Source organism: Pinus tabuliformis, chromosome 6, assembly GCF_031772625.1.
Source record: "Pinus tabuliformis cultivar Carrire ecotype Pingquan chromosome 6, CPIR1, whole genome shotgun sequence".
NCBI classification, from domain to species: domain Eukaryota; kingdom Viridiplantae; phylum Streptophyta; class Pinopsida; order Pinales; family Pinaceae; genus Pinus; species Pinus tabuliformis.
In genome coordinates, this window is record NC_142292.1 from 30419396 (window position 1) to 30431071 (window position 11676).

Genomic DNA, 11676 nt, shown 5'->3' on the forward strand with positions numbered 1-11676 from the left:
GCTGAGGGTCTAGCTGATCCAGATACTCTAACTCTCGTGACCTCCTAAAGGCCCTGTCCTCCTCGAACTTCACATCCCGTCTGACAACAACTCTCCTCTGTGCAGGAATGTAAATCCGAAAGGCCTTTGAGGTCTCACTGTAGCCCACAAAGATACCATTTTCTGCGGTGGGCTCTAGTTTGGCCCTCTTCTCCTTGAGTATATAGGAGTATGTAATGCATCCAAAGATATGAAGATGACCAAGATCAGGCTTCTTCCCAGAGAAAGCCTCTTCCGGAGTCATGTGCCCCAAGGCACGATGCGGACTCCTGTTCTGCAAGTAAACAGCTGTGTTGCAGGCCTCTGCACCCACAAGAACAATGGCAACCCCTGATCATGTAACATGGCTTTGGCAGCCCCTATGATGGATCTGTTCTTCCTCTCCGCAACCCCGTTCTGCTGGGGGTTGTAAGGAACAGTGAACTCCCTCCTAATGCCTGCCTCCGCACAATAGTCAACAAACTCTCCAAGGGTGTACTCTCCTCCATTGTCCGACCTCAGGGACTTGATCTTCCGACCTGTCTGTGTCTCCACAAAAGCTCTAAACTCCTGAAACCGCTTGAAGACCTCACTCTTGGTCTTCAAAAAATAAATCCAGGTCCTCCTGGAGTGATCATCAATGAATAAAACATAGTACTCATATCCACTCAAGGAAACATGAGACATCCGACCGCTCACATCGGAATGAATCAAATCAAGTATCCCAGTCGCTCTACTGTCACTGCTGGGAAAAGGGGATTTGGCAAACTTGCCCATCGCACAACCTCTGCAAGTATCAAAGTGATCAGTACTGAAATCTGGCACACCTGTAGTGATCTCCCGCAATGTCCTCAAGGCTCCATGATACATATGTCCCATCCTGCGGTGCCAAATCTCACACAGCTCAGAACTGCTAGCTCTGCTGTCGGTACTACTGCTCAATGCCAAAAGGGGCTGGAATGCAAACTTGTACACCTTTGCATGGCGTACACCTATCACTCTAGCTGAATCAGCTAGAGTGCCCCTGGGATACATCAACACCTGTCCTCCCCTGAACAGTACCTCATATCCTCTGTCCTCCAAAGCTGAGACGGATATGAGGTTCTTCCTCATCCCTGGCACATAAAGAACCTCTGACACCTTCAAGGGAGGTTTGGACTCCCTCTGAAATGTCACTGTCCCCACCCCGACTGCTCTAACAACTCTGTCATCACCGAGTACTACCTCAATATCAGTGCCACTCTCTGAAAGCTCTGAGAAGTACTCACAGACTCCTGTCATATGACGTGAAGCCCCACTGTCCACATACCAGATACCTGAAGATGCTCCACTAGTCGAGGGAAAAGCATGCTCCCTCTGAACCTGTGTGGCAGGTGATCCTGCACTAGAGGACTCACATGTAGTGAGCGCAAACTCCCGGTCAAAACGACCTGCAAAGTCCTCAATCTCTGTTGAAGCTGCCACGTCCTGGTTCTTCCCCTTCTTCTTCTTCTTCTCCGGACACACAACTGCATAGTGTCCCATCTTCTGACAATTCCAACACTTCACCTTGGAATAGTCCTTCTGTGTGTTCCCCTGTTTACCTTTACCTTTGCCTTTGCCCCCACCACCGCTTGTGGAAGCATGCTTCTTCCCTTTGCCTTTCTTGCCTCCTGCCACCAGTGCTACGTCCTCATCCTGCTCAACTGGCTTGGCTGCCCCAAGCTGTCCTTTCCTGATCTCTGTCTGAATGCAATCATCCCAAAACCTCTCCCATGTGGGAAGGGTCTCACGTGCACAAACCCCATCAGCAAAGTTCAACCATGAACGGGGGAGGCCATTCACTGCAATCCGCACCAACTCAGTGGGTGGAATGGCCTCTCCAATCGCTGCCAACTCATCTCTCACATTGGTAATCTTTGTGAGATATCCAGCTGCACTATCATTACCCATCTTAATGTTCTTCAGCTTCTCCTTCAGGACCATCTTCCGATTCTCATTGGTACTCTGGTAGAGATTGGACAATGTTGTCCACATCTCATGGGCATTGTTCTTTCCTCTCACATGAGGAATGCAATGGTCTTTGATTCCGTCTAGAATCAACCTCTTACCCTTGTTGTTCTTTCTATTATAAGCTGTCAACTGAGTTGCATCAGTAGGCACAACAACAGGGTGCTGTGCTGTATGCACCATGATATCCCAAACTTCTGCCTCCTCAAAGATACTCTGCATTCTCTTCTTCCAAACGCTGTAATTTGTATGCCCATCCAACCTATCCTCCACCCTCAATCCCAATGACATCTTGCTGTCCTAAAACTGAAAAATAGCACTGCTGTGGTAAAGATAAAACCGCTGTTTATGAAAAATCAACTTGCTGGAATTTTCTGAGTGAAAAATCAGCAACTGTAATTTTTTCCTTTTGCTGTCCCAAACTGCCCTTCAGCACTCGAGCTCTGATACCATGTAGAAATTTCTCATTTCCCACCCTGGTTTTCAGTTTCTCCCTATTTCTCCCATATAGTTAAATGCTCTTTCCCATAACCATACATTTAACAAGCTGGAAAAAATAAATTTGCTGAAAACACAAATTCTGGAAATTTTACAGAATGCTGGAAATTGCAGAAATAAAAATCAGCAGTAATAAACAGCCATTAAAACACATTTAAACACTGAGATTTTTTGTCAAATTGACCCTGGAAAAACCCCCTACAACTCTTGGGGAAAACCAGTTTGAGAGCTCTTCTTTATTTCTGGAAAATGCCTTTTTACAGTAGGAGAAATGTTCAGCAAAAAATCAGCAAACAAACTTTTACAACTTATCTCAGCCTTGCTGATACACCGCTGCTGTTGTTGTTACACCGCGGCTGTTGATGTTACACCGCTGTTGTTGTTGTTACACCGCGGCTGTTGCTGTTACACCACGGCTGTTGTTGTTACACCGAGGTTGTTGCTGTTACACCGCGGCTGTTGCTGATACACCGCTTTCGACTGCTAAAACTCCGCTTTCATCTGCTGAAACTCCGCTTTGTTGAAACTCCGCTTTCAGCTGCTGAAACTCCGCTTTGTTGTAACTCCGCTTTCAGCTGCTGAAACTCCGCTTTGCTGTAACTCCACTTTCAGCGGTCCAGAAATCTCCCTTACTCTCTTGCTCTCCTTCTCTCAATCTGCTCATGAAAGAATTAATGATCTTTTCCTCATTTTCCTCCCTTAACCCAACCCTAAGTGACTTTTGGGTGATCCCTAAATCCAATGGCTGAAATAGATTTAGATCAATGGCTGAGATTAAATGCTTATTTAAATCTCACTTTCTATTTTTTAATTCACCCCACTTTAATAAAGACCCACTTAGTCATTTATTTCCAAAGTCACTTTTCATTTCTAATTTTTCATTGACTTTATAAAAGTCACTTTAAAATTAGACTTAGTAACTTTATCACTTAAAGTCACTTTTAAATTAGATTTAACTTTATAAAAATTATAAAGTTACTTTAGGAGAAAAATTAAATTCTTTTGGACACTTTTCCCTAGGCCAAAGATCAAAGCCTAAGGGAACCACCTGTCCTCCGGTACCAAATTTCAACAGTACAAGGTGACTCAATGAGACCTTTTACAAGAAAGGCACAATTTAGGCTTAGAGCTCTTATTGGAGGTAATTCGCTTTCTTTATAGAGGCCTAGGGTTAAGAGCACAAGACCTAGGGCTTGATTGATTAGTTGAATGTTGGGGTGGCCAAAGGTCAAGGCAAATAGAAAGGGTTTCCAGCAATTATTTTCAACAAGTGAAAGGCTCATGAAACACTCAAACCAGCCCCTGAGTTGAAACAAGGCTAGACTAGGGTTCTACCTTAGGGAAAACAACTAGGGCGAAGAAATTTATGGACAAGATTAAAGTGGATGCCCAACAAAAGAAGAGAGTTTGTGGAAAATATGCTCCTCTTGATGTTTAGGCTCTCCAATCCCAAAAATGTATCTTACTTGAGGATTCGCACCAAGCCCAAGTTATCAAGCTTTGCCTTAAAGGGACCTAATTTAGAGAAGAAGAATTTATGGATAAAAAAATAAGATTGATCACCAACAAAGTAAGGCCAATGCCTTGTCCCTTGGGATATGGAGTCTATGATATGATAGGTCAGCCAAAAAGTTTCTAAGGGGGCTGAAATCTTGATGCCCTAGCACCAAAACTCAAGCAATTACCTATGCAAAGGATAATGGAATTTTCATGGGAGAGCTAGTTAAAGTTCACCATTAGGACATTCATTCACATGTTACGAATAAGTATTGCACGCAATAGATCATCTAGATAGCATTCAATAAATTAGGGCATTGGACATGTAGAAAGATAACTATTCAACAATAGGTAGACTTCCAAGATAACATGCAAAAGATTCCATCCATTGATCCCAAAAATAGCTCCAAAGACAAGTGATTTAGCTCCAAATGTCAAAACGCATCATATATCCCAATTCTCCACAAGAAATAAGGTTCAATTCACTAGAGACGCCGAAAGTGTCAAGTTGTGATGATCCAATACAAAATGAACCCTCATTTATTTATATGAGGAGGTCGAATGGCTAATGTAGCCTACTAGACCCTGTAAAATGATAAAATAATGTGCCATAACATGTCTAGGTCACAAGCTAACCTAGTAGCCAATGCAATAAATCAAATCTAACCCACATGTGTGAACCGAAATAGTAGATATGTTGATGTCATGCATGCGTGAGCCCTCCTAGGGCTAGCATTGAGGCCAAAGGTGCCATATGGTGTGTAGAGGCCCTCTAAAATCATCTCCTAGGGGTTGACCCCTAGGTCTCTATCAATCTCCCTCTGTGGACCCCAATTTTGGTTTAGGGCACAAAAGTGGTCTCATGATTCTCTAGGTGGTCAAAATCCCTATCTTTGTTCCCACGCTGAGGGCTCTCAAGATGGTGCTAGCCCTCCCATGTCTCGAGGTATGAGACCATCCTCCTTTGGGCCCTGAATTTGACTACCAACCCTCATGAAGTGCTAAGTCAATTAGGGGCACGCCTGGTCCAAGTGCATCATCACATAAAAGTCATCAATTTAGGGCAAAGTGTTGGAACATTGTGGGTGCTAGAGATGCCCATGGCTATGTACGATGCTTTACTGTTGCTCGGAGACCCATGGCTCTCAGTGCCTCACCTGTGGGTCACAATACGCTCCTCTGAAGGACTTGCGCCCCAATTATGTTGCCCTAGCCATGATGGAACCACTAGACAATTACACACAATATCTAGTGCTAACATCTACATCATCAGGTACATTTAATCATTTTGCATCTAAGTGAACCAAGAGTGCACATAATGGACAATTTAACACTCCAAACAAGGCTCCCCTTCCAAAATTAAGGCTTTGAACTCATTATAGTGTTACATCCCTAGGTAGGAGTGGCTAATAGACCATCCTATTAGGTGTTTCCAGCCCCTAAGGGGAATGACATGTCCTTGGTCCACCCTTCAATTGATAGTTGTCATGTGAATAATGATGCAATGGAGGGGAGAAGATTTCATGGCCAAGTGCTATGGTGAAAGGGACTAGCAATGATGCGCTCCTCATCCTAAGCATACAGATGTGGGGAGGTAGCAATCGTGGATGCATGAATTACAAAATCGACATTCATTATCCCACCCCTCTTGTGTGCCTTTTACTTTTTCTTGATTTTCTTTGTATTATTGCTCGTAGCTCAAAGGGGAGCTTGCTTTGTATGATGTATAGCAATTATTACCCCATTAATGATGAGGTAGTTCATTGCTCATAAGGGGTTGGGACCTGCAAGGGTTCATTCTCATAATATGAAGAGAAACATGTGCTCAAGAACCAAGTGAGGGCCATAATGAGTGAGGTAGAGCTCATGCTAGGCTTTTTCCCACGTGCTAATGTGTATGTCCCAACCATCTTTTGCATTTTGTTTTCCTTTTGTTTTTACTTGTGGCCATTGTTTGCTTTTTCCTTTTCTTTTAGATGCATCAACCTCCCAAGGCAAAGTTTTGGGGCCCTATCCAAGTATGAGGATGTATGGTGCCAACCCCAGACAACAAATGGTCAGTTGAACCCGAAGAAGTGAGGTGGAATATGGGGTTCGTAATGTAAGATGGAAAGTGGTAAGTATGGAATAGGGAGAGATGGAACCATGCTATCTCAATCAGGGTTTCCCAAGTAATGCCCCTCTTATACCCATTGAGCCATTACAAGAGGTCCCACTGGACTAGGATGAAAGATTAACACCCCATTTAAGGTAAGAGAACAATATGATGGTTAAAACCCCTCTTCCTTCCAGGTTACCCCATGATCCATGTCAAATGCCCAAAATACAAACAAGCATAAGCATCTAATTGCAAAATGAATGAAGTACCTTTTGATCGAAAGCCCACCTTCCAACGTGCGCTCTTGCCAAATGGGTGAGGAAACATATGACTGATGCAAGTGGTGGAGATATAAATGGCACATCATATCGACTACTAGCAGTTGTCAGGGGCAGCTAGCTGTCAGCTGGAAAAGATGATGGGAGAAAAACTTCTCCTATGGGGTCACCCATTTTTGGTGGGTAACAGTTCCATTGAGGATGTGTAGGCCAATGACTATCAATGGAATTAGTCTACCACTATCTAAATTTTCATGATTCCAGTTATTAATTTCAAACTTGTGCAACCTTTCAAATAAGCTATGTTTTTTTTAGTTTTGAAGTTTTGAACTTAGTCATTGACATTTTGATATATCTGTTGGCATTATGACAAATGTGTTGTCCTTGATGGCAACCTACTTCATAAAGATATCAACATGATGGTCGCAGGATGAGTATTCAGGCCAACACAGATGTGACAAAAAGATTGGACAAAGGAATATCTGTTCAGAAACAGAGGAATGATAAAGATGAAGTTTGAAGAAGTATACGCAGATTCTGTGAAGCAAAGTTGCATACATACACAAGTAAGGTGAAGCAAAGTCGCATATAATTTCCGCACCATGGTATTCTAAATAACAGGGGTCTTTACCATGGTATTGGCCCATAGTAATGAACACGGCAATGGATATTTGATCCCGTCAGAGTATACCATTTGCATAACTAAGGGTTTGACCCATGGTATTGGCTAAGGCCTAAGCTATATAAGGAGATGGAGATCAAAGTGTTAAGTGTGCATGATATAGGATATTGATGAATTGTACCTAAAATAAGTGTGCACCTAGGAATGTGATGATGGATCAGATCTTATAGATCTGAAATGACTACACATTGAATAATTTGCTTATGGGTTGATAGATTTGTGATGATGATATGATGTGTGTCTTTTATAGTATATGCCGAGATTTGGGGTTTGAGTAGTGTTTTATTGTGCACCGAAGGTATGATTCAGTGGTTACAGATATATACGCAGATTTTCTTCAAAAAGATCGCTTACATACGTGGATCTTCTTCTCGGTAGTTGCATATCAATTCTGCAATATGGACAGATCTATACGCAAGTATTCTTCTTGAAAGACGTGTACATACGCGAAAGTGGCTTATAAGGGTCACGTACATATGCTAGGGTCTTCTTGTATATGATCTCTGATCAGTCTTGTTGTATTTGTTGTTGTCTGTCGATGAAGTCTACCATGATGATCTATGTTTGACAATGTTGGTTGATGTTGAACTGATTATGTTATTAAATGTTGAATAGTAATGATGTTGTTATAAGATGATATGTATTTGGTTTAGAGATCTGTGACAAGTTCAGTGATTGATTTCAGTAGCACAGTGATTCAGTTTCAAGGTTCAGTGTTTTGAGATCTGTATGCAAGTTAGCTAAGAAAAAGCGCGTACATACGCTGGTAGTCTCATAATAATTGCGAATATATTCTGACATAAGGATGACCAGGGTTTGCAGTGACACGATCTGGTTTCTGTGCTGAATAGTAGGTGATCTAACATTATGATGAAGAGTATATAGTAAATTGAAATGATCTAGCTGCTTTGGTTGTTTGAGATTCGGTATTTGGTTTATTCAATGATTTGGTGATGAAGTTGGTGTTGGTTTCAGTATTGTTGTCTGATATTTGGAATGGATCTAGTTTGAAATATTCTGAAAAGTGATCCACAAAGAATAGAGGATAAGGGGTTGTAGCTCCCTTCCAGTAGAAGCTGGAAAACAAGAGAAGGTTGTAGCCTTCTGCAGGTGGGTGCCTGCGTACTAGTATGAGTCTGCGCCAGTACAAGTATTGTAAGAAATGTATCTTTATAATAAAAGAAGAAGACAGATACGACAGCAGCGATGGTTTTTTCCCACATTAGGTTTCCACCTAAAAATCCTATTGTTCATGTGTGCTTGTGTGCGATGACTTATTCTGTTCTTACTGCACATGATTATTGTTTAATTGATGTTTAATGAAGTACTGATATATTGATTCAAGCTAAACAGATGATGAATTAACTGAAATAGTTAGTGAACTGGATATACGCTACTTGTCTTCATCACAATTGCGTACATATGCAAGTTTACTTCACAACAGTCGCGTACAGAAATCTGAATACGAAAAAAAAAGTTTAAGTAGTTCAAAAAACTGATTCACCCCCCCTCTCAGTATTTTTCTAACATCATGATACTTCAATGTTTAGTCTATATATCCAGATTCTATATATTAAATATACATGGGACCCAATTGACGAATATGTTTGTAATTTCTGATTTTGAGTGACATAATGATACATTGATATATAAATATCAAATTTTGCAGTTTGTATAAACTAGATTCTGGAAAGTACGAATTTCCTTAAATGAAAATCTGAAATTTCAATTTGATTTCCTATCAGGAACTTTGCTTACATAGGAAATGATAAAACTGAAAATTCAATTTGATTTCAAATTATAAAAATTACATGTATGATGTTACTAGTTCACTGTTAATGAATCTCAATCCTGAATATGAATATGAAATCTAAAAAGTTTATATCTTTAAGGCTTAATTCAGATTTCATTCCAATGTTTTTTCAATAATTTAAATTTTAAATATATATTTATATTTAGAAAAGAAAAAAAAAGGCTAGGGTTCCAATTTCCCAATTCATAATTTTGGGATAGGTGCCACACCCTCACCAGCGACTTCTGCCGATTCTGACCACACCCAAGATTTAAGTAACTTTGCCGGGCAGGCATGCTCCTCCCCTTTGTGGGGTAAATATTGTTGATGAAGCCTCTGGCAGATTAATGTATGGTGCCAGCAAGACACCAACAAACTTTATTCTTCATTTAAGGGTGTGAGGATGGGTCAAGTTTCTTTCTGGATTTACCCCCCCCCCCCCCAACACACACACACACATATATCCATTTAAGAATACAAAAAAACAAAAAAAAGCGGATCAGATAACTATGCACTACTCTTGTGACTTCTAAATCAACTTGTTTTGAGTTAGGGACCATCAACTCCACCCAAGTAGTATTGTACCATAAAATTAAAACCAGCAGTGTCTTCCTGTATCTTCCACAAATTTAAGGCAGGATTGCAAATAGTAGATTTGAATTGTGTTATGAATTTCTTGCCCTGATCAACATTTTCATGCCCAAAACAATTGACAAATTGCTTCAGTATAATTGTGACGGTTAGACACTTGACATCCTATTTAAAGAAGGAAACTGCAATTAAGGAAATAGAAATGGAAGAAGTTTTGGAATTAAAGATGTCTATAGAAACAGGTATATACAGGAACAAATTTTAAGGACACTAGAAGGGACTTAGTGATTTAGCATGTACACAATTAGCTTCTACAGCTCTTCTAAATCTCATTATCATGTTGTTAAACAAAACATCAATATGTTTATGCATTCCGTTATTGAATTTACAGAGTCATTGCACCATAGGCTTCCCAATGCAACACAACAGAAAAAAAATCAGACGAGGTGCAGAACTAACGCAAATGCAAGATATACGTTGTGGATATCATGATTGACATTTTCTTACTGGAAATCCAGCCTCCAGGGCAAGATTTAATAAGCTCTTACCTTCAACTTCAAGCAATTATAACTGACATGTGATAGACTGAATTCAATAGATCAGAGGCAACCATGAGGAAAAGGAAATTAAAAAAACTCAAATGTTTCAACATACCTGAGCAGGGTAGCTGATGTACTTCAATGCTTGGAGACCTAATGCTGGTCCAATAGTATTTGTTATGCTAGGGCTCCAATATTTCCAGAGTGGGGCTGCCCCACTACCTTTTGTGGACCAAATATTTATCACTGTTCATAATGAAATACAACCCCACATTATCACGACTTTGGTTAGTGCTTTCTTCGGCCAGTATCGCTATCTTTGATGATGAAATAGATGTCACACATGCATTCTGACAATGCTGTACAAAAACCTTATGTAAAATTCCAGCACTCTACTGGATTGGATAACTTACTTAGGTACGACCAGGCTAAGCAGACTACATTCTGTGCAAAGTTCAAGAACGGCAGGTGTTGAAATCTTTGGCCATCGGGACCAAAACGTTTAGTGGACCTGGTTAGTTAGAACAACTCAAAAGAATTAGTGTCGGATCTCTTTATTTAAATCATTCAAATAATACTCCTAAATAATCATTAAACTGCCAAACCCTAAAAAATCTACAAAAGTTATATCTTCAATACCCAATAAACCTTCAGATCACAATTCATTGGCAACCCAAATTGGCCTCCCGCTATAATGCAATCTAAACGCTTTCTTTTGAAACTAAAAACATGTATTTGAGCCGAAAATTGTAGCCAAACACGAGCCATGTGAATAGGTCTTTCCATGTTTGAGGGGAAATAAAGAAACCAATGAAAGAGAACCTTCTAAAGGAGTTGTATAATCTTAGATGCCAGCTTCCTCGCATTGAGAAATTTCGGTTCTCAATTGCTCAGGGGAACTTCATATAAACCTAATTCTACATTCATCATGGGAGTGCTCAATTACCATTGAATTGGAAAATACACCTTTAACTTACCAGACAAAAGAAAAAGATAGAGAACAGGATCTAAGGAAGGCAACACAAAATAACCAGAAAACAACATTGATAAACTAAGGAAGGCAACACAAAATGACCTGAAAACAACATTGATAAACTACGGGTTGAATAATTCGCTTACAAGGTTTCCTGTAAAAATCCTTGATATATGTAAGCCCCAAAAATCCCCCCGACACAGAGCAGAAGCCATAAAAGGCGCTGAAACGCAGTAATTTCCTTCTCCATTTTTCTATTTGAATAGTCCTCCAATTTTAAAAAACGTCGAGTCTCAGGGGCATTCAAATGGATGTCTGAGCGCCTTATATCAGAAGACAACCATGGTGTTGTCCCTCTCCGATGCAAATCTCTATGCAATTGATCGCTGGAATTGAATTTGCTTTACGGTTTGTATTTCTATAAGCGCTCTGTTGGCATCTGACACGTGGCATAACTCAATTGGCTGTAACAGAGCCCTTTGCACTCTGATTGGCTGTTGACACGTTCTTCCTTTTTGGCGTAGTGCTAAAATGGTAGAAAGATTTTGAAGGGAGAGAGGGGTTAAAACATTAAACGTAGGTGGTAAGAATGCGACAAGTCAATTGCTTGGTTGGTTTAGTTCAAATAATTTCGACTTGTTGATGGAAAAAAAAAATGGACACGACTATCAAAGAAAGAATGAGTTCCAACAATGGAGGAGTTTTATTTATTGATTCTGTT

General features: G+C 40.4%; 1 protein-coding gene across 1 annotated transcript in view; it reads right to left on the bottom strand.

The window, feature by feature from the left end:
* LOC149257060 (UDP-galactose/UDP-glucose transporter 3-like) overlaps positions 1-11360 on the bottom strand; it is a 55384-nt gene extending 44024 nt beyond the window's left edge. Inside the window, exons 1-3 of the mRNA XM_089413566.1 lie at positions 11102-11360; positions 10396-10493; positions 10098-10228 (exon numbers count right to left, since the gene is read on the bottom strand). Coding sequence (XP_089269692.1) covers positions 10098-10228; positions 10396-10493; positions 11102-11205 — 333 coding nt within the window. The 5' untranslated portion in view covers positions 11206-11360. The remainder of the gene's footprint in view (positions 1-10097; positions 10229-10395; positions 10494-11101) is intronic.
* Between the last annotated feature and the right edge of the window lie 316 nt (positions 11361-11676).